Consider the following 27,643-nt stretch of genomic DNA (forward strand, 5'->3'; position numbering starts at 1 on the left):
CTTCTCCATCTACTTCTATTCCTTGTTTCTTCTTCCCCCCAGTCCCACCTCACCCATATCCTTCCTCACCACACCCATCCATCTGATCTGCTGATGCCCCACACTCCTCCTCCCCATCACTGGCATATTCTTAGCTCTCTTGATTGGTTCCACCTCCTCTCTTCTTATTACATGGCCATAGTATCTCAGACGAGCTTCCAGCCTTCTTCTTTACATTACATATACCACACACTCTTCTTATATCTTAACTCTCCCTCCTTTCCAGTAGTGATATTCTAGCAATCCATCTCACCATCCCCATCTCGGTTCTTTCCAATAGTCCCTCCTCTTTCCTCTTAAGTGCCTAAGTTTCTGCCCCATATAATAGTACAGGCCTGATAACTGTCTTATAAATCTTCATTTTGAGCCTTAACGGCATTTCTTGTCTAAGCAACTCCAGTTACTTCTTTAACGGCATTTCTTGTCTAAACAACTCCAGTTACTTCTCTCCATTTTTGCCATGCGTCTTTCACTCTCTCTCACTGCCTTTTCAGTACCTACCTCTCTCTTCTGTTATTATTGATCCAAAGTAGTTAAACTCAGAATTGTTCTGTTTTAGCACTGTACCATCTTCCACTTGAATGTTTACTTCTTCATGTCCTTCTCTACTACTAGTCATTAGCTCTGTTTTTCCAGTGCTCACTTTCAATCCTTTCTCTTCTAGGGCTCCTTTCCATGCTAACAACCTTTCTTGCAGTTCTTCTGTTTCTGCTATAATGACTAAATCATCAGCAAACATCAATTCCCACAATTCTTTGTTGTTCCGTAATTCTTACGTCAAAGTGTATATAACGACAAGGAACAAGAATGGACTCGGAGCTGATCCCCGATGGAGGCCAACCTCCACAGGGAATGCCTCAGTCCCCCCATATTTTGTCTGTCTTGTCCCCCCTCATACATCACCTTCACTAACCTTACCAACTTCTCTGGTACTCCTCTCTTTCTCAAGCACCAATAAACTACTCTTCTTGGTATCCTGTCATACACCTTTTCAAGATCCACAAAACACATGTAAACTTTCCTGTTTCCTTCTAAAACTTCTCATGATCTGGTCTTACCATAAAAATAGCATCCACTGTGCTCTTTCCTTTCATAAACCCAAACTGCTGCTCATATATATCTATCAGCTCTCTCAACCTTACTTTTACTATTTACTGTTCTTTCTAGTATCTTGAATACATGCTCCAAAACCTTTATTCCTCTGTAGTTCCCACAGTTTAACACGTCTCCTGTTTGCTTATACATTTTAATCATCCAACTATCATTCCAGTCCCTTGGCATTTCCTTTACATCCCAGATCGTTTCCAATAGTGTGTGCACTCACTCTTTGCCTAGATTTCTCATTGCTTTAATCATTTCTTTTGTTAACTCTGACTTTCCTGCAGCTTTATTTACTCTTCCTTTCTTTATAGCATTCTCAACTTCACTCTCTCTAATGTTTGCTATTGGTCTTCTATTAGAGGAACATTTACCAGTTCTTCACACTCATTCTCAGTGTTTAATAGTTGTGAAAAATATTCTTTCCATCTTCTCTTGACCTCTTCTGCCTCAATTAAGATATTTCCATTTTTACCTTGATTAATGCCTACCTCTCCTACATCCTACCTGTCTTTTCTTCCCGCTTCTGCAATTCTGTAGGTTGTCTTTTCTCCCTCTGGTGTTCCCATCATCTCATACCTCTCTCTCTCTTGGCTTCTCCCTTTGCAGTCACTACCATTATCGTTGTTTCCCTCTTTGTCTGTCTGTACTCTCTTCTTTGGTAGTTATTACCCTCTTTCCACCCTCTTCTGGCTATACTCTTTTTCCCTCACGGCTGTTTGAACCTCATGATTCCACCACCATGTTTCTTTTTCCTGTTGCTGTTTACCACTTTTCATCCCACACACCTCTGCTACCTCTCACTGCTGAAACCACAATTCATCCCACCACCTTTTCATCCCACACACCTCTACTGCTGCTGAAACCACAGTCTCATCCCACACACCTCTACTGCTGCTGAAACCACAGTCTCATCCCACACACCTCTACTGCTGCTGGAACCACGATCTCTTTCATATCATCCCATATCTCTTCAGGCAATTCTGACATTCCATTTACATATCCCTCCTCTCTGGCTCTTTGCACTTTACTTCTGAACTCTCTTGCCTTCTCCCTCTTCGACTTCCAAGCTTTGATCCTCCTGTTCATGGATGGGGCTTTTCTTTTCCTAATTGCTCAACCTAAAATCTGCCACTACCAGTTTATGTTGAGCTACAACAGATTCATTTGGAATCTTACAATCCATAATGATTTTCTTGTCCTCCTTCCTAACCAAAACAATCAATTCGTGTCTCATTTTATCGACTTTTGTATGTTACCAGATGACTTCTCCATATCTCATTGTTTATGCTAATTCCAACAGTCTATCACCTTCCTTGTTTCTTCTTCCAAAACCTCTTCCTCCATGTATTCCTTCAAAGCCATCAGAACTCTCACCTCCATGGGCATTCATGTCCCCAGATAAACTAACAGTTCACTTCTTGGAACTCTCTATATATTCTTTTAATTTCCCTCTGAATTCCTCCTCCTCTTCTTCACTACATCCTTGCTGAGGGGAGTATGCTGAGGTGATATGCCATACTCTCTTATCTTTCACAAACTTTAAACCCATGAACCTGTCACTGATACGCTGGACCTCTGTGACATTCTCCTGCAAATATGGATGGAGAATAATTCGTACTCCGTTTCTCCTTTTATTATCCCTTGTGTAGTAAACTTTATACCCTTCTCCAAGCTTTCTTGCACTTTCCCATGTAGTCTCTTGTTTACATAGAATCATAATTTTCCTTCTTTGCATGACATCAACCAACTCTCTTCCTTTCCTGTGAGGCTACCAACATTCCAATTTCCAATTCTCATCTTTATTTCTTTTTCCAATCCTTTCTCCTCACTAACTGCTTTAGCCACAGTCGTGACTTTTGCGGTACCCTTTGCATATTTCTCACTGCTGTCAGGGGATACTGCAGCACGTCGCTTACAGGGTACGCTCTAGCCCTATTGCATTCCATTATTGACTCAAGAATCATTATTTAGTTTTTGCCACTGTTTTCATATTCATTTGGCTATACCAGGCAGCAACTCTTCTCATTTATCCGGGCTTGAGACCAGCAGCAAGTTGGACTGGCTTGTCCCCCAATTGGCTGGGTTTCCAAACCCATTACATCACAGTCCTTAAAACACATCGTTCACAAAAAAAGCAGATCTACAAATACAAAAACACTTTTTCTCTGGTCACTTACCAGTGTGTGCTGCCCTTGATGCTTATGGATGCTGGACTTTTAAAAACTTGTGAGGAGGTTTACTTGTCCCCCCCTCCACGTCCTTCCCCCTCTCTACAAAGAGGCTCTACAAAGAGGGAACAAGCTCTTTGTTATCAGGTACCATATATAACCAATTAGAGAAAACCATGTGTGTGACTGTCTGTTAGCCATTAAAAAGCAAATAAAAAAATCACATTGACAGGAAAGCTTACAAAAAACATGAGTGCTTTCCCACCTCTCTCTCCTTGTTTTGCTCTGTCATTACTATTGGTTTTTCATAATTCTTTTGTTTATGCATCTTTTTATGAAGTGAAAATTACTGTGTGACAAAACACCAAGAAATAAAAAATGAGAAATGATTGGGGAGAAAGGGAAGGTAGATGTGTGTACTGTTATTTGCATGTGTTTATGAGGTATAGGCCCTATGTGCGTACGAAGGTGTCTTTCTTACCGTGGTATTGGTTGTTCTCTCTCTCTCTCTCTCTCTCTCTCTCTCTCTCTCTCTCTCTCTCTCTCTTATTTTGCATTGTTCATGATTACAGTATTTTATATTACAAGTTACAGTACAGTAATATCTTTTAATAAAGTTTGAATACCATAAATGTGTTATAGGCTGTATGCATGTATAGTAGGGTGTTTCTTAGTGCAGTCTCTCTCTCTTTCTCTCTTTTGGGGGTGCTTGATTACTTAATTATAAGTTACAGTACAGTACTTAAATATCCTATAATAAAATGTGTAAAAAGCATAAACATAAAAAACATAAAACAAAAAAAATCTTTTAACATGTTAAACACCTACATACCCATCTCCACCCTTCCCACTCCATCCAGCCACCCTTCCCACCATCTCCACCCTTCCCACTCCATGCCAGCCAGGGAAACTCCTTCGCCACCATCTCCACCCTTCCCACTCCATGCCAGCCAGGGAAACTCCTTCGCCACCCAACCAACTTCCAAAATGACCCTTTCTGCAGGTGAATCTTCCTGTAAACAGCCTTATTTCTGCTTCCCTCTCATGACATGGCACCCGGCCTTCCAACACCGTTCCCCCCACTAGAAAAATTTCCTGGCCTCCCACACCCTGAAACACTTTCTCAGTCTGTTTATGAGTGTAAGCAGTGTTACCAACATTTCCTTAGACCGCGCAGCTTTGCTAACTATTGGAGAGCATTTTCTTCAAGTTTTGTGAAATTTATATTTATATATATCTGGTCCCTGGTGTCCAGTTGTGACTGGATAATGTGCAGCCAGATATTGAGAGATTACTATATATCTTTGGTCCCTGGGGTCCAGTTGTGTTCGTATAATGTCGAGCTTTGGATAAGGTGAAGTCAGATAATGGAGGAATTACTGTAGATAGGTTGGAGGGCATACTGTGCAAGAGCATAAAAATGTTGATAACTTGCAAGACTTTTCTTTCTGTTCTAAACTGAAGCCATCGAAACTTAATAGGATCTTTTTGAGACATGAATACTGTACTGTCAAATTCTATATGTGCATATGCAAAGTCAAAGAGACTCTGTTTACTATGGTAACCAGGCTAAGGTTGCTCTTACATCATTATTTTTGCTCTTAGCCTCTAACCTATGGAGTAGTGTACCCCACTTTATCTCCAATTACTACAAATCAGCTCATGCATATTTAAGCATGCATTAGACAAGTTCCTTGATATCCTATAGGATGAGCCAAGGTGCAATGCCACTAGCCATTTTGCAATCTTAATACAGGGCATAATTTTTATTTAATATAGTGCTTTGTATTCAGTCCTGAAATCAGACCTAACATCTTTGCTGTCTTCCAGTAACTTGTAATTCATAAAATCCAAGTCAGAATAGGATCTTGATTAGGCTGTCTCTCACTCTTATTGTGATAGAACTAATTTTCTCGTCATAAGCATCAGGTACGCCCTCAGATTGTTCAGTGATTGTTTTGAAATATCAGTGGTGACAGTGATATTTTTGACATTTTGTGGATTGTTGCTTCTTCCAGTATTATGTAATTTCCGTCAAAGTATACATCCTCCTCGACGTGGGACCACCTTGACGTGGTGAGGGGGCTCTTGAACCCCGGAATTTGTTCATGGGTTTGAGTCCAAGAGTCCTGTATATTGTAACATACTCATTTAGGTTAAATTTGTGGAATTTTCCACTTTTGGTCAAATTTATTGGACCTGATAAATAGGGAAAGGAACTATTCTGCAGGGTTGAGCAATGAATTCTAGTGGTGGTTTGGTTCTGGGGATAGGACTTGGGCCACTCTAATTGTGCTGTGCCCTCCCCTGTGGGGTAGGGTAGGGGGCGGACACTTGAAAGTTAACTCTCACTTGTGCCGTTGGTGGAATAATAAACTCCATAAAAGACTGACAATATCTTTTTAAGATTTTCAAGTTTAATTTTTCTTTTTTTTTATATTCAGTCTTTATGAAAAGTAAGAATAAAGAATTGAGTGCCCCTGGACCCTCTGATGGTACTGTTTTGGCACAGATGATGACTGCTGCACCCTCCTCTGGTAACTTGCATTTGGAAAAGGCTAGGAAACTTAGTGCTGTTACACTGGAACCCTATACTCCAGCATGGAGCAAAGGGAAATTGACCAGAAATGTATGTGAAATAAGACCAGGAATATTTGAAACCTCTTATGATAAGTATTTGACCTTTAACCTGGAAGATTCTAGTAGTGATACTTTTAAAGTGTACAGAAACATTGTAAAGTGTTGTGGCTGAGAGCTTAAGATATCACCTGAATGTCATGGAAAACTGACAGTAGAATTGGCCTCAGCCAAAGAAAGTGAAAAATGAAAAGCATTATGGCATCTCAGATGAGTTAAAGTGGGCTACTTAGTACGTGCTTTTTGTAATCACCCCAAGGGAATGATATATGCACCCCAACTGATGACACACTCAGAGAAAAAACTTTTAGAAGATTGAAAAGATCAAGGTGTGTTTAGAATTGAAAGGATGAAGATGATGATCAATGGAGCCTTAGAGGAACTGTTCAAATTTGGTTACATTTAATTCAACCTGCTTACCAAATGTAATAGAAGCAGCATTGTTATGTTTTAAGATTAAGCCATATATCCCAAGACCAAGGAGACTCTTTTATTGTCAAGAATATGCTGCTAAGAGAAGAGAAAATCTACAGTAATACCTCGAACTTACACAAGGTTAGGTTCCAGAACCCCTTGTGTTAGGTGAGGATTCGCATAAGATTAGTGTGGTCACTAAAAATGCTAATACATGCAGTAAGTGCTTATTTCTAGAATTTAAACCATAAATATGACAAAATCATGCTCCCAAAGCACTTTAATTTCATTTAAAAGTTAGCTTAATACCATACTGTAATTCATATTTCATTACAGTATCAAGAGAAAGAGAGAGAGAGAGATGGGGGTTCCCCTTATGTTAAATATCTCTTGCAATTATTCATGAATTATTATGGAGACACAGAGAATAATGTGAGAGAGAGAGAGAGAGAGAGAAAGTTCTTACGTTAGATATCAAAAGATGGAAATTCGTGATTTATGAAAGAGGGAGAGAGAGAGAGAGAGAGAATTTTACAGCATCCTTTGTAGGGTATATATTTTATTTGATCATCGAGTGAGCAACACATTTGACCATGAGTGGGCAACATTTTCTAGTCTTTTCGGTCAATATGTCAAGATAATTGTCAGTTAGGTTATACACCCCCTTCACTCCAAAGCTTCAGAGAAGACTGGGAATCAGTACTTATTCTATCAAAATTTTACATAATTTACTATAGAAATGCATAAATGTTGTAATTATAGCATGGAAAATATGAAAAAATTAATAGCTAAGTAATGTCACGTGTATCTATAAAACTACAGTATACAGGACAAATAAACATATATTTTACATAGGCATAAAAAATTCCTCTTATCTCAGTGAAAGAGAGAGGGAGAGAGAACAAAAATACAACCTATACATCAAAGCAAATATTAAAGTACGAGAGAGAGAGAGAGAGAGAGAGAGAGAGAGAGAGAGATGTTTACATCTACAGCAGTTTCTTTATTTCAGTATCATATGGTATTTATGTACAAAAATAAAAATAATACAAATTTTTCACACCAATTTTACACATAGAAGCATGAAAACTTGTAAATTACATCAAAAATTAAACATAACCACTTCTGCAGGGTTTCTCAAGGATTTCACAAATGTCGCATGTCTGTGAAAAAATCGCATATGCCAATTAGTTAGGTTCCAATGAAAAGTTCGCATGTCTGTGAATTTGTGCAACTTGAAGCATGTAAGATCGAGGGATTACTGTAAATGCTACCAGAGGTGCTTCTCTTGACAGTGTAAAGGGAAGATCAGTGGCAACATGTACTCCAACCTCTTTGGAGGCTGTGCCAGTGGTTTCTGGCACTCCTGCCATTTCGGAGGCTCCTCCAGTGGTTTCTGGCACTTCTGCCTCTTTGGAGGCAGAGCCAGTAATTTCTGGTGCTCCTGCCTCTTCAGAGGTAGTGCCACTTATTTCTGGCACTCCTGCCTCTTCAGAGGCAGCGGCAGTGATTTCTGTTGCTCCTGCTTCTTCAGAGGCAGTGCCAGATGTACCTGGCACTCCTATCATTCTGGAGGCTGTACCAGCTATACCTGGTGTGCTGGCTTCTTTGGAGGGTGCGCCAGCTATGGCTGGCACTTCTGCCTCGTTGGAGGCTGCATTATCAGTAGCTGGTGCTTGTCTCTCCTGGAGGCTGCACTAGATGTACAGTCGACCCCGGCCTATTCACGGTTCAGGATTCGCGGCTTCACCTATTCGCACATGTTTCTATGGAACCTGTCACCAAAATATTCATGAAAAATTTGGTAATTCGCCAATTTTTTCATCAAGAAATATTCACAAATTACTGTATTTTCATGCTATTTTTGTGACTATATACATTTTTTATCATAAAAAATGAATCCGCCGTTAACCAGATATCGGTGCCATTAAGTGGAGATTGGTGCCAAAATCCCCACTTAACGGCTCTGTTAACTGGAGATCGGCACCAAATTCCCTGTTTAAAACTAACTAACTCCCCGTTTAACGGCTCTGTTAACTGGAGATCGGCACCAAATTCCCTGTTTAAAACTAACTAACTCCCCGTTTAACGGCTCTGTTAACTGGAGATCGGCACCAAATTCCCTGTTTAAAACTAACTAACTCCCCGTTTAACGGCTCTGTTAACTGGAGATCAGCGCCAAATTCCCCATTTAACGGCGCTGTTTACTGGAGATCGGCGCCAAAATCCCCATTTAACGGTGCCGTTAACAGGAGATTAGCACCATTAACTGGACATCAGTGCCAAAAATCTGGTTAATGACATCGCTAGCCAAGCGCTGTAACACCGTAACACTGTAAACCAATAAAATGTATTTATTTTTCAATGCATATTAAATATTAAGGTACTGTATACAGTTCTTAACTTTCCAGTGTTTCCTCATATACTGTAAAAAGAAAAGGGGGCTGCTTCAATACTGTATGAGAGAAAATGGGTGTACTTGAAAATAGGGGTAACCTGAATAGTTTTCACACTTTGCTGTAAGCCATATATTTTTAAGAGTAATGGTGTAACATGACTTTTAAGTGATATTAAAGTGTTTTAGATGATAGTTTAAGGTATATTCTGTGTAAGATGATAGTTTAAGGTATACATTTGGTGTTGAACTATTAAAATAAGCATTTGTAAATGTTTTTAAAGGGGGTCTGGTTTTTTAACTACTTAAATAACCAGTTATAAGCATTTCTGGGCTCGACCTGTGTCACCCAGTGAAATGGTTCCAATAGCACACATTTCTAGGTATAAATATTGCTAAATATACCAGAGAAAAAGCTATCCATAATGCCAGGGTTACTACCCCTGGATCGATCACCACAATGGTGTCGGTATGCACTAGGGGGTGAGTGGTAGCCACTATCACAGATGCTTCGCCCAACAGATTTCTCCATTCTCAAAGCCCCCAACATGGGTGGGCCGATCCACCCCTTACCTTCCGCTTGCTGCCATCTACCACTCACGCCCGCCATCTTCATTCCAAAATCTAGCACAAACACCGTGTCTTTTTTTTCTTTGTGATTTTGATCCATTTTCAGCTTTATTCATGTCATCCCACGAGGATTTCACACCATCTAAGTTGAGTACTTATCTGGTTGGTTTGTTAAACGTAAGAGGCACAGTATTTATGAACTGTACGTAAAATATGTTTACCAGGTGCACAGCCGCGTGGGGCCGTCAAACGTAGGCCATGCTTGCCTCTTGCGTTTTCGACCTTCAGTCTCCGCATTATCGTTAGCAGAATGAAATTCTGCTAGATACTTTCCATTACTCCATTTCGGTTTTTGGAGCATATTTTGGAGATATTACCATGTCGCTGGTTTAGAGGCGAAGGAACTTTTGTATCATGGCTTGAGCTAGGCTCAACTTTTTCTGATCATAGATTTTGAGTCTTTTTATTAGTTTCCTTTCCTCCACCAGCGAGTTGGTACCTTCTCGATGGTGTTATTATTATTATCATGATTATAGGTAATATGTATAAGAATGGATGACATGTCCATTCCTGGATTAGTTTATGCATGTGATTCGGCGTCAGAGGTAGGCCATCTTGGTACCTAATGTTACCTACGAATGATTTTCGGGTTCCTTCTCTGCCACCGAATCATTTATGTTTATATATATAATCTTTAGGCTAACCCACATCATTGGTGGTTAACATTATATTTTATATTATTTGCTCTAATATCAAGGTTGGTTTTAATTCTATCATTGGGTAGTTACTAGCCTAGCCTACCTGCCCAGGCCGTGATACGGTTTTGGAGGGTTAGGCTAGGCATGACTTGCACTCTTACACGATGCTCAGGCTTCCTAGCTCACCTGACCAGGCCGTTTTACGGTTTTGGAGGGTGAGGTAGGCTAGTGAGAGAGTTCCTCATTCACACTTAGCCCACCTGGCCAGGCCGTTAGGTTTTGGAGGGTGAGGTTAGAATAGTGAGAGGGCTCCTCAATTCATACCTTGCCACCTGACCAGGCCGATTCGGTTTTGGAGGGTGAGGCTAGATTATTACGAAGGTTCTTCTCTCCCCACACCTGTAGCGCTCATCCTAGCCCTCCTGACCAGACCAAAAAGTTTTGGTTTTGGAAGGTAGGCTAGGAACAGGAGGTTATGCTCCGGCTTTTTCGTGTATTTAGCCTAGTTCTTCTTTACCTGAATGATTAGAATCTGGCGACGTTGCCTGGGCAACATCCTCGTAAGAGGAAAGCCGATCGCTTGCGCTCGGCACCTCCGTATAGGAGGTTGTACTCGGCTTCTCGGAAGGTGCATCCACCTGATCGGTCGCCGTTCCGTCGGTTTTCCGCCACTCACCTACCTTTCCCGTGAAAGCAAATAAGAGTTATGATATGATATTTTTAGTTGTTTTTAAAGTACTTTGTGTGTTTACCGCCTGCTTGAGGCGGAGGAATCTCCGCCAGACTAGTCAGATCTCTCGTTTGTTATTGTCCATTTAACCACTCTGGTGGGTATGGTTTCTGGCATGTTTTACGGTTTCCATTATTTGGTTACTGCCCTGGGCGATTTGAGAGATGGGCTACATGCGAACACTCTATTTTGCTCAATTTACGCCGATTCCATATTATGTGACACAATGAGATTTCTGCGACAAGTCACGGTGGAGTAACATAGAGTGCTTGCTTGTAACTTAAATATTAGTTAACCATTCCGTAGCATAAATCTATATTAAATAGACTTTTGCTGCGGACTCAGTTCGGCAGGTCTTGCCTTGATGATACTCATGTACCATCATCCATAATCTTGTTAAGATAGACTTTTGCCGCGGACTTAGTTCCGGCGGTCTTGCCCTGATGATACTCATGTACCTTCTTTCCCACTTACAGATGGTGCGTTGTCAGGAGCAAGGGTGCACGGCCGTCCTCCAACAACCCTGCGGACACGAGGTGTGCCGCTCGCACTTCAGCTGCGCGGTGCATGTTGGGGACCTGGTCGTTTGGCACCCGGACGGCTGTGAGATATGTTACGCTCTTTACGAGCTGGTAACAGATGAGTTGGTAAGTGACAAGAGACTGTTAACCTTTAGTCCCTTTTGATTTTAATGACTCATATGGAGATATGCGATAAAAAATTAGAAGTTCTGGCTGCTCAAGAATATTTTTAGCAAGTCCTCTCTTCTCTTTCAGTCTAACCAAGCAATCCGGGCCTCTTTGCTGTTGACCCTGAAGACCTGCGTCGGCGGATTTGGGAGTAATGTTGCGTCTGGCCACCCCTACGTACTGTCGGAGGAGATTTGCAATCTCCTCTATCCGAATGCTCGGATCTCCGCCGCAGTACCGAAGGAAGTGGCCGCCCCACTCATTGCGAGGATCAGGGAGGAGACGCAGCCCCCAGAAGACAAAAATCTGTGCGAGGAGGTGACGGAAGAGGTAGCGGCCATCAACATCCACATCGAGCCGATGAGCGTAGATGACCATCAGGTAGAAGGTAGGGCGGTAAGTGAGGCAGGTGGAAGTAGTGAAATTAGATCACTTTTAGTTAGTTCACCATCTTCGTCCTCTTCTTTTCAAGGATTTTCCAAGTCAGCTATCCTTGGGGACAGATCTCGGTCTGTTATCCCCAAGGTGAAAGCTCTGAAGAAGAAGGACTTACCCAAGTCTTCTAGACCTCAAAGGTCTAATCCGCCAGCTCCCTCTAGGTCGTCACTGGCTCCCAAACCAGTGACGCCCTGGCAAGGCAAGGCTACTCCCCGTCTAAGGGGTCGAGGATCAGAGTCTCGACAGCTAAGCCCCCACAGCCTAGCTTCGACTCTGAGGCTTTCGTCGAACTGCTGATGCAGAGGATCAACTCTAAGGTTGAAGCTCGGCCACAAGATCTCTCGTCTCAGCTTGTCACAAGCTTAGAGACCTCCGGACAGTCAGTGGTGTCATTGGCACAGAGGATGCAGGCCCAGGAAAGCTTGCTCTCCGAATTCATCCAATCCGGAGCAGTACAGCAGTCACATGTTGTCCCGGATGCTTCCAGACTGCCCCCCTTTGATAAGGGGAACCCGTGGCAGCTGGCCCTGCATGCCCCCCTGCATGAAGGCACACTGACCATAGAGGGATTGGGCACTCGTCGTCTGGAAGAACTAGAGTTCTTTCCGGCCAACCTAGTGCCTCCCTATCCAGGCTTTGCCAGGTAATAATAATAATAATAATAATAATAATAATAATAATAACCTTTATTCCAATAATACATTGGGTTTTCTATTTACATCAGGTCATCAACCAAGGTTAGAAAGCATACATTAAGGCTATTAAAACAATAAAATCACAGCACACACATACATATATATATCTATATATACTTATACACATATACACACATACACACACACATATAGTTACATAAAACTCGAATTAGGAAAATCGCAATCTTGGTCATAAAACATTGTTCCTAGTACAATAATTAGTAAAATTACACCAACACAAAACGCCCTTCATAGATAATGGCATGTCTTAAAAAGCGGTAATTGACGTGAGACGTGGCTAATGTCAGGTACGGTTGTTTCCTATAGAACTTATCTACGAAGATTAACCATCGTTTAAAAGATGTTTTCTTAGTTTATTTTTGAAAGATCTTAGGGATTCTTCGTCTTTCAATGAGCCAGGTAAATTATTCCATAACTGTGGACCTTTAGTATTTATTTCCTTGATCCTATATCGGTATTGGCTCTTCTAGACACTAGATCCGATAAGGTCCCTAAAGAAACGGTCATCTTTCCTAGGGACCAAGCTCAATCCACCCTGATGCGCGCTCTCACTGACTGGGAATGCAAGAACACGAAACTTACTCCCTTTAGAGGAAGTTTCACAATGTTCTCTGTAGGGGACTCTATCCCAACCCCCTGCACTACTAAGATTGCAGAGCTGACCCTTCAGGCTGGGATAGAGGGCAAACCCATACCTCAACTCCGGGAGACAGATCCTACTTCTCTTCTCTTCCTCGGAGATTCGGAATGTTGGGGGGGTTGGTGGGGTAAGGAAGGGAGTAGGCCAGAGCAGAGGAAAACAGGAGACTGGGGAAGATGCCTTCACCTGCTCAACTGTAAACACAACCATGCTAGGTAAATAATACCAGCTTGGAGAGATCATGGCCTACCCCGAAGGAAAGGGAAAGGAATAGCGACCTAAGGCCTCCATACTCTCACCCCACACATAGACATAGCCTATGAAATAAAAAGGGGAGAAGGAAAGGGAGGGATGAGGAAACAACAGGGAGAGAAATTCCCTTGCTGAAGACCAACCAGAGCCAAAAGAAAGGGAATGCTATAAAAGCATGGAGGAGACACACCCACAGAAAAAACCTCTGCCCCTCCGTAAAGAAGGGGGAGGACAGTGGGGTCTCACTCCACAACCCAAACAACGGTCAGTGGATGGAACAACAACAGAAACTCCCTCTACTTGCTGATCCCCTCCGCTTGCCTAACCTAACCCAGGGTGAAAGGGAGAGCAGGAGGCCAATAGGCGCAAAATAAAAGCCTAACATACACTAGGCAGGATATAGGGGAAACCCCACACAAGGGAAGTTAACCAGAATAATAATAAATCACCATCATATATACATTAAACAATAAAATAATCTTGTGCTTGTGCTAGGCGTGTAGCCTAACCGAGAGAAGCGACAGGAAGTAAACAGGAAAACTGTACCTGACGCCCCCACGGTAACAATTAATAATTCTATGCAGTTGAAAACATGACGTCAAGCACAAGCAAAATAATAATTATAATAATTATAAAGCTATAACTGTCCAAGGGGAAACATCCTGGGGAGTTACTTAAGCGGGAAGATGACGGGAACCCAGTTGCAGGAACCCTAATGATGCGGTTCAACAAAATTATCGTTAGGGAAACACTGAAAAAACCCAGCCTAGGAAACGCCACCAGGATGAATCCTAGGGGAAATAACGATAAGCAATGTAATCGACAAAGAGAAGCCCAAACAGAACAAGCTGGACGGGCGTACCTCGCAGTCGACATGGCTGACCAGGGGACGCCGTAGCGTCATAACAGAACCACGTATAATTAATAAATACGGGCTGAAACAGCCAAACTTATCATAAAAACCCCACAATAAGATGGTGCTTAACTTGGATACAGTAAAGCTGCTCGACGACATGCTGGAAAAGGCGAAAAATAGCCAAAAGCACAAGAACAAAAAACTTCAGCAACAACAACGATCACATGCTAGAAATGGAATGAGTTCAGATGGCGCTGGGGTCGCCGCTTGGCGGGCGGGTGAGTGTGGGAGCTGGTACGGCTCTCCGCTCTTCCGAGGGATTTTGCCATTGGGATGTCTTTCGAGTGTGGTTCTGTGGTTGTGATTTCTTCACTCACCCTTACCCATACCGACGCCTTCTTGGTATAAGAAGGCGCTCGATCTGGGGGTAGTAACCCCAGCATTCCTGATAGCTTTTTTCTTTGGTATATTTAGCAATATTTATACCTAGAAATTCGTGCAAGAAAGGAATTTCACCGGGTGACACAGGGACGAACTCAGAAATTCCACTGTAGCTGCAGGAAGTATTGTTCCTCCTGGCCCAGCTCAAGACTAGTATATAACTTGTTTATCCTTGTTGTAATGTAATTCTTGATTAAATTACCTATTGGTATATTCTCTCGCCTACCTGCCTCACTTGCTTACCCTGCTTTCTAGCCTTTTAGGTCAGGTCTGCTTCACAGCCTGACTCCTGCCTGTAACTTTGAGATCCTGTTTTTAAGACATAATCTGTTTAGCTTTAAGTATCTTGGTGTTGGTTATTTGGTATTTTTAGGCTATGTGCCTTATAGTTTTTTAATTATATTTTGAACTCTATAATTTGGGGTATTATAACTCAGTATTGTTCTCTTAGTTTTATTTAGCTCCATTAAGGTAATCCTTTAGATGGTACCACCAAGATATTGTATGGCTGATTCTCTGTTACTATTTCACTGGGTGACACAGGTCGAGCCCAGAAAAGGGATTTTGACAACGGAAAAATCTATTTCTGGGGAAGACCTGTGTCACCCAGTGACCCATCCCTATACTTCCTTTCCCACCCGGATAGCATACCAAGTTTGGAGGGTGCTAATTTTGGGATGAAGATGGCGGGCGCGAGTGGTTGATGGCAGCAAGCGGAAGGTAAGGGGTGGATCGGCCCACCCATGTTGGGGGCTTTGAGAATGGAAAAATCTGTTAGGCAAAGCATCTGTGATAGTGGCTACCACTCACCCCTTAGTGCATACCGACACCATTGTGGTGATTGATCTAGGGGTAGTAACCCTGGCATTATGGATAGCTTTTTCTCTGGTATATTTAGCAATATTTACACCTAGAAATGTGTGCTGTTGGAACCATTTCACTGGGTGACACAGGTCTTCCCCCAGAAATAGATTTTTCCGTTGTCAAAATCCCTTTTTTAGAGGGGGATGTCGAGTATTCACGGATTTTAGCTATTCACAGGTGTTTGTTGTCCCTATCCCCCGCGAATACCAGGGGTTGACTGTAACTGGTGCTCCTGATGCTTTGGAGGATGCACCAGTTTTGTCAGATCCTCACATCCCCTCCTCAGGTAACCCCAGCTTTGCCTGGTATTCCTGAGATTGATAACCTTCTGAAAAGGAAGGCAGCCATAAATAATCAGTCTCCTTTGGGAAAAAAGCAGGTGCAAGGCAACAAACTGAAAGCACTTAAAAGAGGCTCCAGTTTAACAGTCTCAAAAGTGCAGTAGAATTCATTCATTTCCTCCAGTGGAACTGTTAGGGGTTAAGAGCTAAATGGGAACAACTGAGGCTGCTCGTATCGGAAGTGTCTCCTGTATGTATAGCTTTGCAAGAGACTATGATTGATAATAATACATGTCCCAACCCACAAGAGTGTACATCCTATCATTCCCCTTATAACATAAATACAGGAAGCCTTAGGGGTGTAACTTTATATATTCATAATGTCGCCCCATAAAATCTTATTAGTATCCAGTCCACACTGCAAGTGATAGGTGTGCAGATCCATTTGCAAAGAAAATATACTGTATGCTCTCTCTGTCTCCCACCTAATGAAATCTTCCTCACTGATGAATTTAAATACCTCATTTCCCCATTGATGAATTTATATCCCTCAGTCAACAGCTACCACATCCTTTGTTATTCTGGGAGATATGAATAGTAGAAACCCTCTTTGTGTTCCATCATAGAAAGTGAAAATGTGTGAATCCTAAACATGGGGGAGTCTATACATTTTCAAGTTCAAACAGGCACATTATCAGTGATTGACTTATCCACATGCAGTGATTACTGCCTTATTGATTTTAATTGGACAGTGATAAATGATAGATTTACCAGTGACCATTTTCCAATAGTCATAAATGTAGCTTCAAATGCTCCATCTCTAAGACTACCTAAATGGAACATTGGTAAAGCTGACTGGGCAACTTTCCAAGAACACAGCTCAGTAGATGACTCGACTGTTGACTTTCCCTGTGTAGATGATGCTCTTGACTGTTTAATATTATTATATTCTCAACTGGTCTTCAATCTATACCTAGGACTTCGGGCATATTTATCAGCCGACCAGTTCCCTGGTGGACCCGTAAATGCCAGGAAACTCAAAGAACTATGATGTCAGCTTTCACCAGATACTGCAGAGGAAAATGTGAGTACTACCATGTTGAATTTTGAAAAGGAAGAGCTCATTTCTGCATGGAAATTAAAAAAGGCAGGAAAGGAATTTTGGACAATTTTCAAACCTTCACTAAATTCAAAAACACCTCTTGATTTTAGTTGGGAAGAGAGAAAAATAACTGGTAAATTTAATCCTTGTCAACCTCCAGTTATCAAGATCCTTGGTTGTGAAGTGGCAGATCCCTGGCAAGTGGCAAATGCGTTTGCTAGTCATTTTTCAAATGTTGAAAGGACAAATGATGACAGACCATATTCAGCTCAAAAAAGGCAAATGGAACAGGTGGAAATTGATTTTAATACACTGAGGAATGAACAGTACAGTGTATCTTTACTGAGAGAATTTGAATCAGCCTTAAAAAAAATGTAGTGAGTCGGCTCCTGGACTGGATGATACCATAACATATTCAGCAATTAAGCATACCCCTGAAAATACTAGACTTTCCATATTAAGCCTTATTAACAGAATTTTCCAAGAACATATCTTCCCCAAGCTTTGGGAGTTGTTAAAACTACTGCCATTTGTGAAACCAGTATTACGTCATTTTTTCTCTGATCTTTAGAGGGCTTATGATAGAACATGGAGACATGGCATTCTGAGAGTTCTTTAGGAATATAACCTGATAGGCAATTTGCCTCTTTTTATCAAGGCATTTTTAAAAAATAGGTTATTTCAGGTTCAGGTTGGAGCAACAATGCCAGGTGTATTGAACCAAGAAGAAGGAGTGCCACAAGGAAGTGTTTCAAGTGTAACCTTGTTCACCTTAGCAGTCAATGGGGTATCCAAAATAATTCCCCCAGATGTAGCTTATACTCTTGTTGTTGACAACCTTTTGATATCTTTTGCAGCAACAATTATGGTATTGGCTGAATGCTGCCTTCAGCTCTGCATGGATAACATAGTAAAGTGGGCTGAGATGAATGGATTTAGGTTTCCAGTTAGTAAAATGGTAAGCATGCACTTTTGCCATATAAGAGGATTCCATCCTGATCCAGATCTGTTCATATATGGGTAGAGAATTACATGTGTTAGTGAAACAAGGTTTCTTGGGTTGATTTTTTATAACAGGCTGACTTGGATTCCACATCTGAAATATATTAAGACAAAATGCTTGAATACAGTGAACATCCTGAAAGTTGTGTCCCACACTTCTTGGGGTGCAGACCAAACTTGGCTGTTGGGACTATACAAAGCCTTGATCTTTTTAAAATTAACTTATGGGTGTGATGTGTACACTCCAGCAAAGCCTAATAACCTTAAATGCTCAATTCAGTTCATCATGGAGGAGTAAGATTGTCTACAGGAGGATTTAGATCATCTCCCACTGAGAGCATGCTCATAGGTGCTGATGAGATGCCTCTGGATCTTTGTTACATGAATCCGCTGGTTCGGAGCTGTTACAGATTTCAGAGGCTCCCTAAGTCTTTAACCAGCCTTTGTATCAGAAATGAAAGGCAGTGGCAATTTTATGAAAATCACTCCAAGCAACCCCAACCATTTGCTTTTAGAGTAAAATGTTTGGCCAGGCAATTAAGCATGCTAAGGATGGTGAATTTACCTGCAAGGTATTCAATTAGCTCCCTTGGACCTTTCAGTGATAAAATTTTATAGATATTTATATTTAACAAAAGCAGAAAGGTCCAATGAGGCGATGAAATCAATATTTTTACTGTAGACCATTCCTCCCAACATGATAACTCTGCTGCAAGTTTTCACAGATGGCTCAAAGTCAGATGCTGGCGTTGGCTTTGAAATGGCCCTCCCTGATGTAGAAAGAAGCAGGAGATTATCATGTATTGCATCTATTTTCTGCAGCAGAACTGCATGCAATTTTATGGGTCATAAAAGAAACTTTAACTCAGAATGGAAGTATTTTAACTATATATTGTGACTCAAGAAGTGTTCTTCAGTCTTTGGAATCTTTTAACCCTCTACACCCACTTATTTTAGAGATACTGGGATGGCTGCTCTTAATGAAAAGAAGAGGTAAAGCATTAAATTTTTGCTGGGTGTCTTCCCATGTTGGGGTTCTTGGGAATGACCAAGCTGATCAACTTGGTAAGTCAGTAGTCACCTCCCAAGAACCCGGAAGATGTCTGCCATATCGGGATGTATATCCTCTAGTAGATCAGAAAATTGAAAAGGTTTGGGAGTCCCTTTGGGAAAATATTTTAGCAAATCAAAAAATCTTGTGCAGGCTTAGGATTGGACACACAAGACTTACTCATGGGTTCTTGACGTCTGGCAAAAATACTCCATTGTACGATGATTGTATTGTGCCCTTGACTGCGAGACATTTGCGGTCAAATGTCCCAGTCTTGGGAATCCAAGGCATAGGTTCCTCTCTTGGGGACATGATTCTCTAGGAGGACTGTAATTTAGAGCAGCTATACATGTATATCTTTATGAGGAAGGCAGGCCTCCTCCACAAAATTTAGACCATACACAGTATGTGTATACTGTATGTATGTATATTATGTTTTACAGATGATTATATATATATGTATATATATATATATATATATATATATATATATATATATATATATATATATATATATATATATATATATATATATATATATATATATATATATATGATGATTATTATACTTTTGTATGATTTATATATATATATTTGATATAAGCCATTGGAAATAAAGTCTAAACCGGTATATATTTTTCACCTATATATATATATATATATATATATATATATATATATATATATATATATATATATAGAAATTGAAAGATAAGTTTAAAATATATCTAATATACATACACATATATATATACATATATATATATATATAATATATATATATACATACATATGTATGTGTGTATTTATATTAGATATTTCTTATATGAGACTCCTTTTAAACTTATTTATCTTTTTAACTTCCTACTTAATTTTATTATGCCGTCAATAACGTAGATGTTGTGACACCAGTTTCAATAGCAATAAATCAATCAATCAAAGTATACATTTTATTAATGCATTACATTTTTACTACTATATACACTTCATTCATAATCTGTGGGATAAAGCCTTACGGCCTAGACTGACTTTCATTCGGTAGAAAGTATTGCTGTACAGTATTGCAGATTGCATGTTGAAATGCCTTTCTGCTTATATTATACTGTAGTAATGTAGTATTGTACATATTTTGTTCATCTCTTGAGATAATAGGTGGAAAGTGTTCATAGGTCTTAGCATACAGTGTGTCAGTTTAATGGTGTTTTCATGGATTCATGTATGTGGAAAGTTAGTAAATAACTTCCTGATTTTTTTCAATGGATATGTCGTTAACACATCCTGTTTAGCAATTTTTGGGGCTATTTTTCACTAAACTGACTTATCATTTAGTGGACTGTAATTTTGTGCACTAAATTATTGTATAATGAAGTGAGGACCTTGTGTACATATTCACAGCTATTGAACAGTATTTTAGTTTCATGTATGTTGAAGAATTCACTTGGAGTATGTTCATAGGTGCTATATCAACATTCTGGTTATATTTACATAGTACCATGAATATATTTTAATTTTTTGTTTGCTAATGATTATTTTTTATCTTTCCTCCTTTCTTAAATAGTCTGTTCATGGACAGAGATTTGACCACCTTAGTGCCATATATCATCTTTTGGAAGAGAAGTTAGCAGAAGCTTCATCTGCATCATCATCTCCCTCAATATCCCTCTACCCTCAGACGTTACCTGTTGTTCCTACTCATCACAGAAAATCATCTATAACTACTGGTAAGAAATATGAACAGGATATATAATTGTTGTAGATTATAGTTCGAGCCTTTCAGCTTCTTTGTGTTTTTAACTTTCGGATATGTACTTTGACCAGTTTTTCTTTTGAATTTATATCAGTGTATTTACAAATTTGTACAAGTTCCTTATTTATTATGATAATTTGGAATTGTGAACTGCAGTTCAATGGTAAATATATAATTGGTATATAACTGCTCACAGGGAATGTAGAGTGTAGGATGTTTGTGAACAGACTAGAAGGAAGATCAACAGCAACGTGTGCTGTTCAGCAGTGATGTTTTTGGTGTAATTTCCAATTTTATTGAATGGAGAAGAATCTTGGTTAGTGTTGGTGGTTTCTATTTCATACCTGGCCTCTGTGAAATGTTCAGTGTTCGCTGTTTCTGTTCCATGAACCCCAATTACTGTTTGGATTTTTATTCTTTTTTACTTGATACTGAAATTTTTATTATTATTATTATTCAAAGGAAGAAGACCTTCTTTGAGGCAAGTTTTGTTGATTAAAATGCCTGCATTTTGCAAATCGATTTTATACCGAGTTTTCTCAGTTCTTTTAATAATTCACTTTTCCTGCACATCAATATTAGTCAGTAATTGTCCAATGTTCATATTTCAATGGATGAAACAGCTTATTTCTTACAGAAGAAATTCTTTATTTTAAAGCATCGCAGCAGGTTCCTGAAACTTGGGATGTAAATTCATAGATTTTCCTGATGGTATTTTCAGTGGTATTCTTTTTTCTTGTTCTGACGCCTGTCTGGCATTTTTAGTACTTTTTCTGTCGACATATTTCAAATTCTGCCATCTGATAATTTACATTTTGCTAGCTGATCCATTCAGTGCATGCATAATTCACCAGTTTCTCCCAGACTCCCTACTCTTAGTTCACTTAATGCCATTAATAAAAAAAAACAAGCTAAAGGATGCAGCTGACCCTGGCAATTATCACCCAATTGCAATTACTACAGTTGCTTCAAAGATACTTGAGTCCATTCTTCTAGTGAGACTTCTCCCCTTCTACATACTACTGACAACCAGTTCGGCTTTAAAGCAAACCACTCAAAGGGTACCTGCATCTACATCCTGAAAGAATAGTTGAACTATTACCTATCATCAGCCTCTATTGTTTTCCTGTTTTGTAGATGTGAGAACAGCATTTGACAGAGTAAACTACCGGAAGTTCTTCCTGAAGCTGGATAAACAAGGCAAACCTTTATATCTAATTGGCATTTTATGTTGTTGGTTCTCCACATAGTAATTGTGTCAAATGGGGTAATGTATTGTTGTACACCTTCAGCTCCCTAAATGGACTCCGGCAAGGGGGCATTCTGTGTCCATACCTGTTCAACATGTACACAGATGCCCTGAATGTCAAAACTGAACTCACTCCCAAGCGGATGCACTATCCATGAAACAATGAACAACCTCTGTCACACCGACGATATGGTTCTGATTTCCCCATCAGTGCAAGGTCTCCAGCAACTCATCGACACTTGCCGCCAACATGCAGAGGACTTTGATATCCTATAAAACGAAACCAAGGCGCAGTGTGTGTCGCTGCTCCTGATATTGCTTAAGCATATTGGAGAACAACAAATTATCCTCAGAAATTATTGTCTGGAATTTGTTCATGAATTTCCATATTTGGACCAGATTGTCATGGATGACCTAAAAGATACGGCAGACATAGAACAAAGGTGTCATAAACTATGTGCAACTGGCAAGATGGTTGCAAGGAGGTTTGCCCTCTGTCACCGAGACACGAAAATGCTGCTCTTCCACTCGTACTGCTACAGTACAAGTCATACCCTGAACTTACATGATGTTAGATTCCAGAACCCCTCACGTAAGGCAAATTTCCGCGTAACTTTGGCACGGTCTCTAAAAATGCTAGTAAATGCTTATTTCTAGAATTTAAACACTAAATATGGCCCTGATCATGCTCCCAAAGTATTAAACTAACTTTTAAATGAAATTAAAGTTACTGTAATTTCATTTAAAAGCTAGTTTAATACATTACCCTTAAAAAAAGAAATAAATGGTTGACATGAAAATATAGGAGAGTGTGAAGATTAGCATACTATTTTTCTCTCCCCATTCCACTGATCTATTTTTAGAAGTCTTCTCAACCTCATTTTTAGAAACTTCTTTACTCTGCCTCTGTCTCTTTTATGAGGTGCTGTGTGTCTCTGTGCTTTAGAACGGCGCATCCACAGTTTGTAGACGGTATAGGTAAAATTAGACCAATTTAAAGTTACCTAATGTAGGGGTAGAGACATCCAGAAAAACAGTAATACATAGGTTGCACTGACTATATGAGAGAGAGAGAGAGAGAGAGAGAGAGAGAGAGAGAGAGAGAGAGAGAGAGAGAGAGAGAGAGAGACAGAGACAGAGACCCCTTTGACCCACTAATCAGCAACACTCCCCCTTCTTGTCGTGTTAAGTTGACATGTCTGACAGCTTTGCCTTCGAGCTTCTTCAACGAGTTACAAAAGATGAGGGAAAGATATTGTTTGTTTAATATATGTATCCCATATGAATTTTGTAATTACAGTTATATTATTATTATTATTTTATTATTATTATTATTATTATTATTATTATTATTTAATCTTATTATTTGAAAATTATTACTTATTATTAGGTAAAAAATTTATTTATCATACAAAACAAATAAACATATACATGTACCATAAAAATTCTCTCACCTTAGTAAAAGAGAGAGAGAGAGAGAGAGATTATTACTTTTACTATTAATGCTATTTAATTTACACATTTAATTTACACGTAAAAGCTTGGAAACTTATAAATTACATAAAAAATTAATCATAAACACTTTTGCAGGGTTTCTCGTATTCGTAAATGTTTGCTTGTCTGTGAAAAACTTATGTATGACAATTAGTTAGGTTCCAATGAAAAGTTTGCGTGTCTGTGAATTCACACAACCCGAGTCTTGCAGGTTCGGAGTATTACTGTATGGGTTTTCCCTTTGGATGAACTATACCCAAGAGACCATGAGACGTATCACTGTTGTTCACAGTGACATTCTGAGATGCCTCACAAACACTCCTCGCCATCACTCTGCCATGCAGATGTTCATAGAAAACAGTAATATGTAGGTTGCGCTAACTACGAACGAGAGAGAGAGAGAGAGATAACAGTTGTCCTTACTTAAGAGAGTGAAATTTTTTTATAAATTATTACGGAGAGAGAGAGAGAGAGAGAGAGAGAGAGAGAGAGAGAGAGAGAATTACATAAGAAATCTTTGACCTGCCAATTAGCAACACTTCCTTTCTTGTCATGTTCAAGTGACTTGTCTGACAGCTTTGCGTTCGAGCTTCTCAAAAGATGAGGGAAAGAATTTGTTTGTTTAAAATACGCATTACATACGAATTTTGTAATTGCAGTTAAGTTATTATTATTATTGTTAATATTTGAAAATTAGTACCTATTGTTAGGTAAAAAATTTATCATACAAAACAAGTAAACATATACATGTACTATAAAATTCTCTCATATCAGTAAAAGAGAGAGGGAGAGAGATTACTTTTATTAATTAATGTTATTCAATTTACAAATTAAAGCTTGAAAACTTATAAATTACATAAAAAAATAAACATAAACACTTTTACAGGGTTCCTCAGTATTCACAAATGTTCGTGTGTCTGTGAAAAACTTGTGTATGACAATTAGATGGGTTCCAATGAAAAGTTCACTTGTCTCTGAATTCACGCAACTCGAATTGCACAAGTTCGGCGTATTGCTGTAGTATTTCCCAATTTTTGGCATGAACCTTGAGAATTCATTCGATTTCCAATGAAGAATGTGATTGTATAGCCTGGCCTAGCAATGAAGATAAGTTTGTAATCAAAGGAATGAAATACAATAATGAATTGGTAATTCACTCATTCTAGTCTTCATTTATTCAGTAACATACATATAATGGTGTACTACAGCAACATATTCTTAGCTATTTATTCTTGAAAGTAGTAGTAGGTTACACAAATTTTTGTTACTATTCTCCGCAATGTAAGCAAAACATTTTGCTGCCTTCAACACTTTCCACTCTTGCCTAAGCCGAGACGAGAGTAGCTGCTACTCCAGGTACTAGCTGCTATGTGGGAAGTTGACTCAATTTACTGCGAAAGTTTTTAAAAAGTCCAATACTGTCTGCACTCTAGTTTGATAAGATTCTCGATAATGGCATCAATAAAAAGAATATTACTTTTTCTATGTTTATGTCCAGTTGTAGTTGACATACTTTTAATACTTTGCACGCAGGAATGCTTAAAATTTCACAAAATATTCGGAAAATATACTTACGATGGCTTTTCCATAGCAATTTTTGCTTCTTAAAACACTAATATTCCATTTTTTCCTCTTGATATATGTTCCCCCCTCAACATCCATTAATCTGTGATTATCATTTTTCATGAATGGACTCGTATTGTAGACATCTTATTGAATTTGAAGCCAATTTTCAAAAATAATATCAGCCACTGTAGTCTAAATCGGCTGCATTCGTTATTTGTGAGGTGAAGAACTGTCTGTACAGAGCGCTTAACAAGAAAAATGCCATTTATAAAATTACTGATTAACTATTTCTTCTTTTCCAGAAATTAGTCCTTACTTGGGAGTTCACTAACATACTAATTTTGTTATATCTAAAATAAAAATATAGAAAAGAACAAAAATATTGACAGAATCAGAAAATAAAAACTTAAGAAGGTTTTCTAACGATATGGCATCATACGATCCACGTGTTTACAACTTAGTGTTCTAATCCCCACACCCCCAGCCCTGACCAACACAGTAGGAAGCATTGTATAGAGAGATATAGCAAGATTGACAGGGGATGCACACTCCAGACCATGAGGGAATATAACTATGTTAATGGAATTTCACACACATATAATATATATATATATATATATATATATATATATATATATATATATATATATATATATATATATATATAAGATAAAATATATGAAGGAAATATAAAGAAAAATCATGAACATATATATATATATATACATATATATATATATATATATATATATATATATATATATATATATATATATATATATATATATATATATATATATATATATATACACATATACAGGCAGTCCCCAGTTTACGACAGGGGTTCCGTTCTGACGACGCTGCGTCGTAAGCGAAAAATCGTCGTAAGCCGGAAAAATCGTCGAAAATCGTAAGAAAACCTTACTTTTAATCCTTTGAGTATCCTTTGGGTATCTTGAAAATGACATAACCTGCATTTTTATTGAGTCTTTCATGAAAACCCTCCAAAATTTTACCATTCTACTGTTTTGAAGCTAGAGAGAGAGAGAGAGAGAGAGAGAGAGAGAGAGAGAGAGAGAGAGACTGCCTCACCACTTATCTACCAGAAAAAGACTTGGAATTTTACAGAACTACATTGCTCTCCCATTTTTACTTTAAGTATCATCCTACATCAAATATAGCTTAAATTATTATCCTGTTACTACTGTATTAATCTTTGAAATTATATTAATATCTTTTCAAAGTCCTCTTAAACACTAGTACCCTTTTCCAGCCAGAGAGAGAGAGAGAGAGAGAGAGAATGAATTACCACTATGACTTACATTCAGCCATTCTTGTGCTGGCACGAGAGAGAGAGAGAGAGTTTATCTCTTTAATTTCTCGAGGAATGTTAATCCATTTCTCTTTACTGCGAGACTGACAACAAAAAATTTTTTTTCTGTGTCTTCCAAAGATGTAGGCTACCACTACTTTTACCAAGCACTTTTAAAGCACCATGAACACACACACACACACACATACGTGCAGTGTGCATAGGTAAAGAGACTAATTAGCAGTAAAGAGAGAGAGAGAGAGAGAGAGAGATCTTCTGCCCTTAGTCTGCTTTGAAAATGCATAAATGTTGTAATTTCAGTATACTGTATTATTATTTAATCTTATTAATATTTGAAAGTTAGCTCTTATTAGGTAAGTCATTTATATATCATACAAACGGAGTTAGTTGTCATCTCCCACAAATTTGTTAGAAAAATCTTATGCAGTCATTCTCTCTCTCACGTCGGTGAGAGAGAAAAAAAAAATACTACGCACCCTCTTTATAGTGTATGCAAAGCCCGTGAGGTACAAGCTTTGTGATTGGTTAAAATCCCACCCTTCCTGCCAATAGCATGTCGTCAAGGAGGGCGGGAAGGGGATGAGGGGGTTGTTAAAAGTTGTTATTGGCTACAGTCAGTCCTGCCAGCCAATAGCGTATCGTCATGGAGAGAAGGGGTTGCTACGAGCTCTGTTATTGGCTACTTCTAATCCCCCGAGCCGGTATCGTCATAAGCCTACAAAAAGCAGTAAAAAAAAAAATTGTCACACAAGCGATGATGGGATTTTAGTATATTTTTATGTTTACATACAGTAATCGATATTTTTTTTTGAAGGATATATGCAATACAGAGAGAGATATGGGCGGTTGGCCTTACTTAAATCTCAGAAGTGAAATTATTCATGAATTATTCGAGAGAGAGAGAGAGAGAGAGAGAGAGGTTGAATGAAGTGATTACATCGGTAAGCAGTTTTATGATTTCACGGGATTTTAATTTAACTTTTATCGATACTTTGCTGTGGTTACTTAATATTAATATTTTAAAATTAGTAAATAATTTTTTCAGCATAAAAAATGTATTTAGTCATGAAAATAAAATAAAAATCAGTAATTTAGTGAATATTGCTTTATGAAAAAATCCGCGAATGTAAATTTTCTTCCGTTGTATGCGTTGGACACCGAGTCATCCCA

At 39.0% G+C, this 27,643-nt stretch overlaps 1 protein-coding gene across 2 annotated transcripts in view; it reads left to right on the top strand.

Annotated features, from left to right (window-relative positions):
• The window catches only part of LOC136833807 (serine/threonine-protein kinase SIK3-like), a 575,016-nt gene that overhangs the window by 177,780 nt on the left and 369,593 nt on the right, over positions 1 to 27,643 (top strand). For both annotated transcript variants that reach the window (XM_067096082.1, XM_067096081.1), the window contains exon 8: positions 20,643 to 20,805. In XM_067096082.1, the coding sequence (XP_066952183.1) occupies positions 20,643 to 20,805 (163 nt within the window). The remainder of the gene's footprint in view (positions 1 to 20,642; positions 20,806 to 27,643) is intronic.

The sequence above is a fragment of the Macrobrachium rosenbergii genome, chromosome 52 (genome assembly GCF_040412425.1).
Source record: "Macrobrachium rosenbergii isolate ZJJX-2024 chromosome 52, ASM4041242v1, whole genome shotgun sequence".
Lineage (NCBI taxonomy): Eukaryota > Metazoa > Arthropoda > Malacostraca > Decapoda > Palaemonidae > Macrobrachium > Macrobrachium rosenbergii.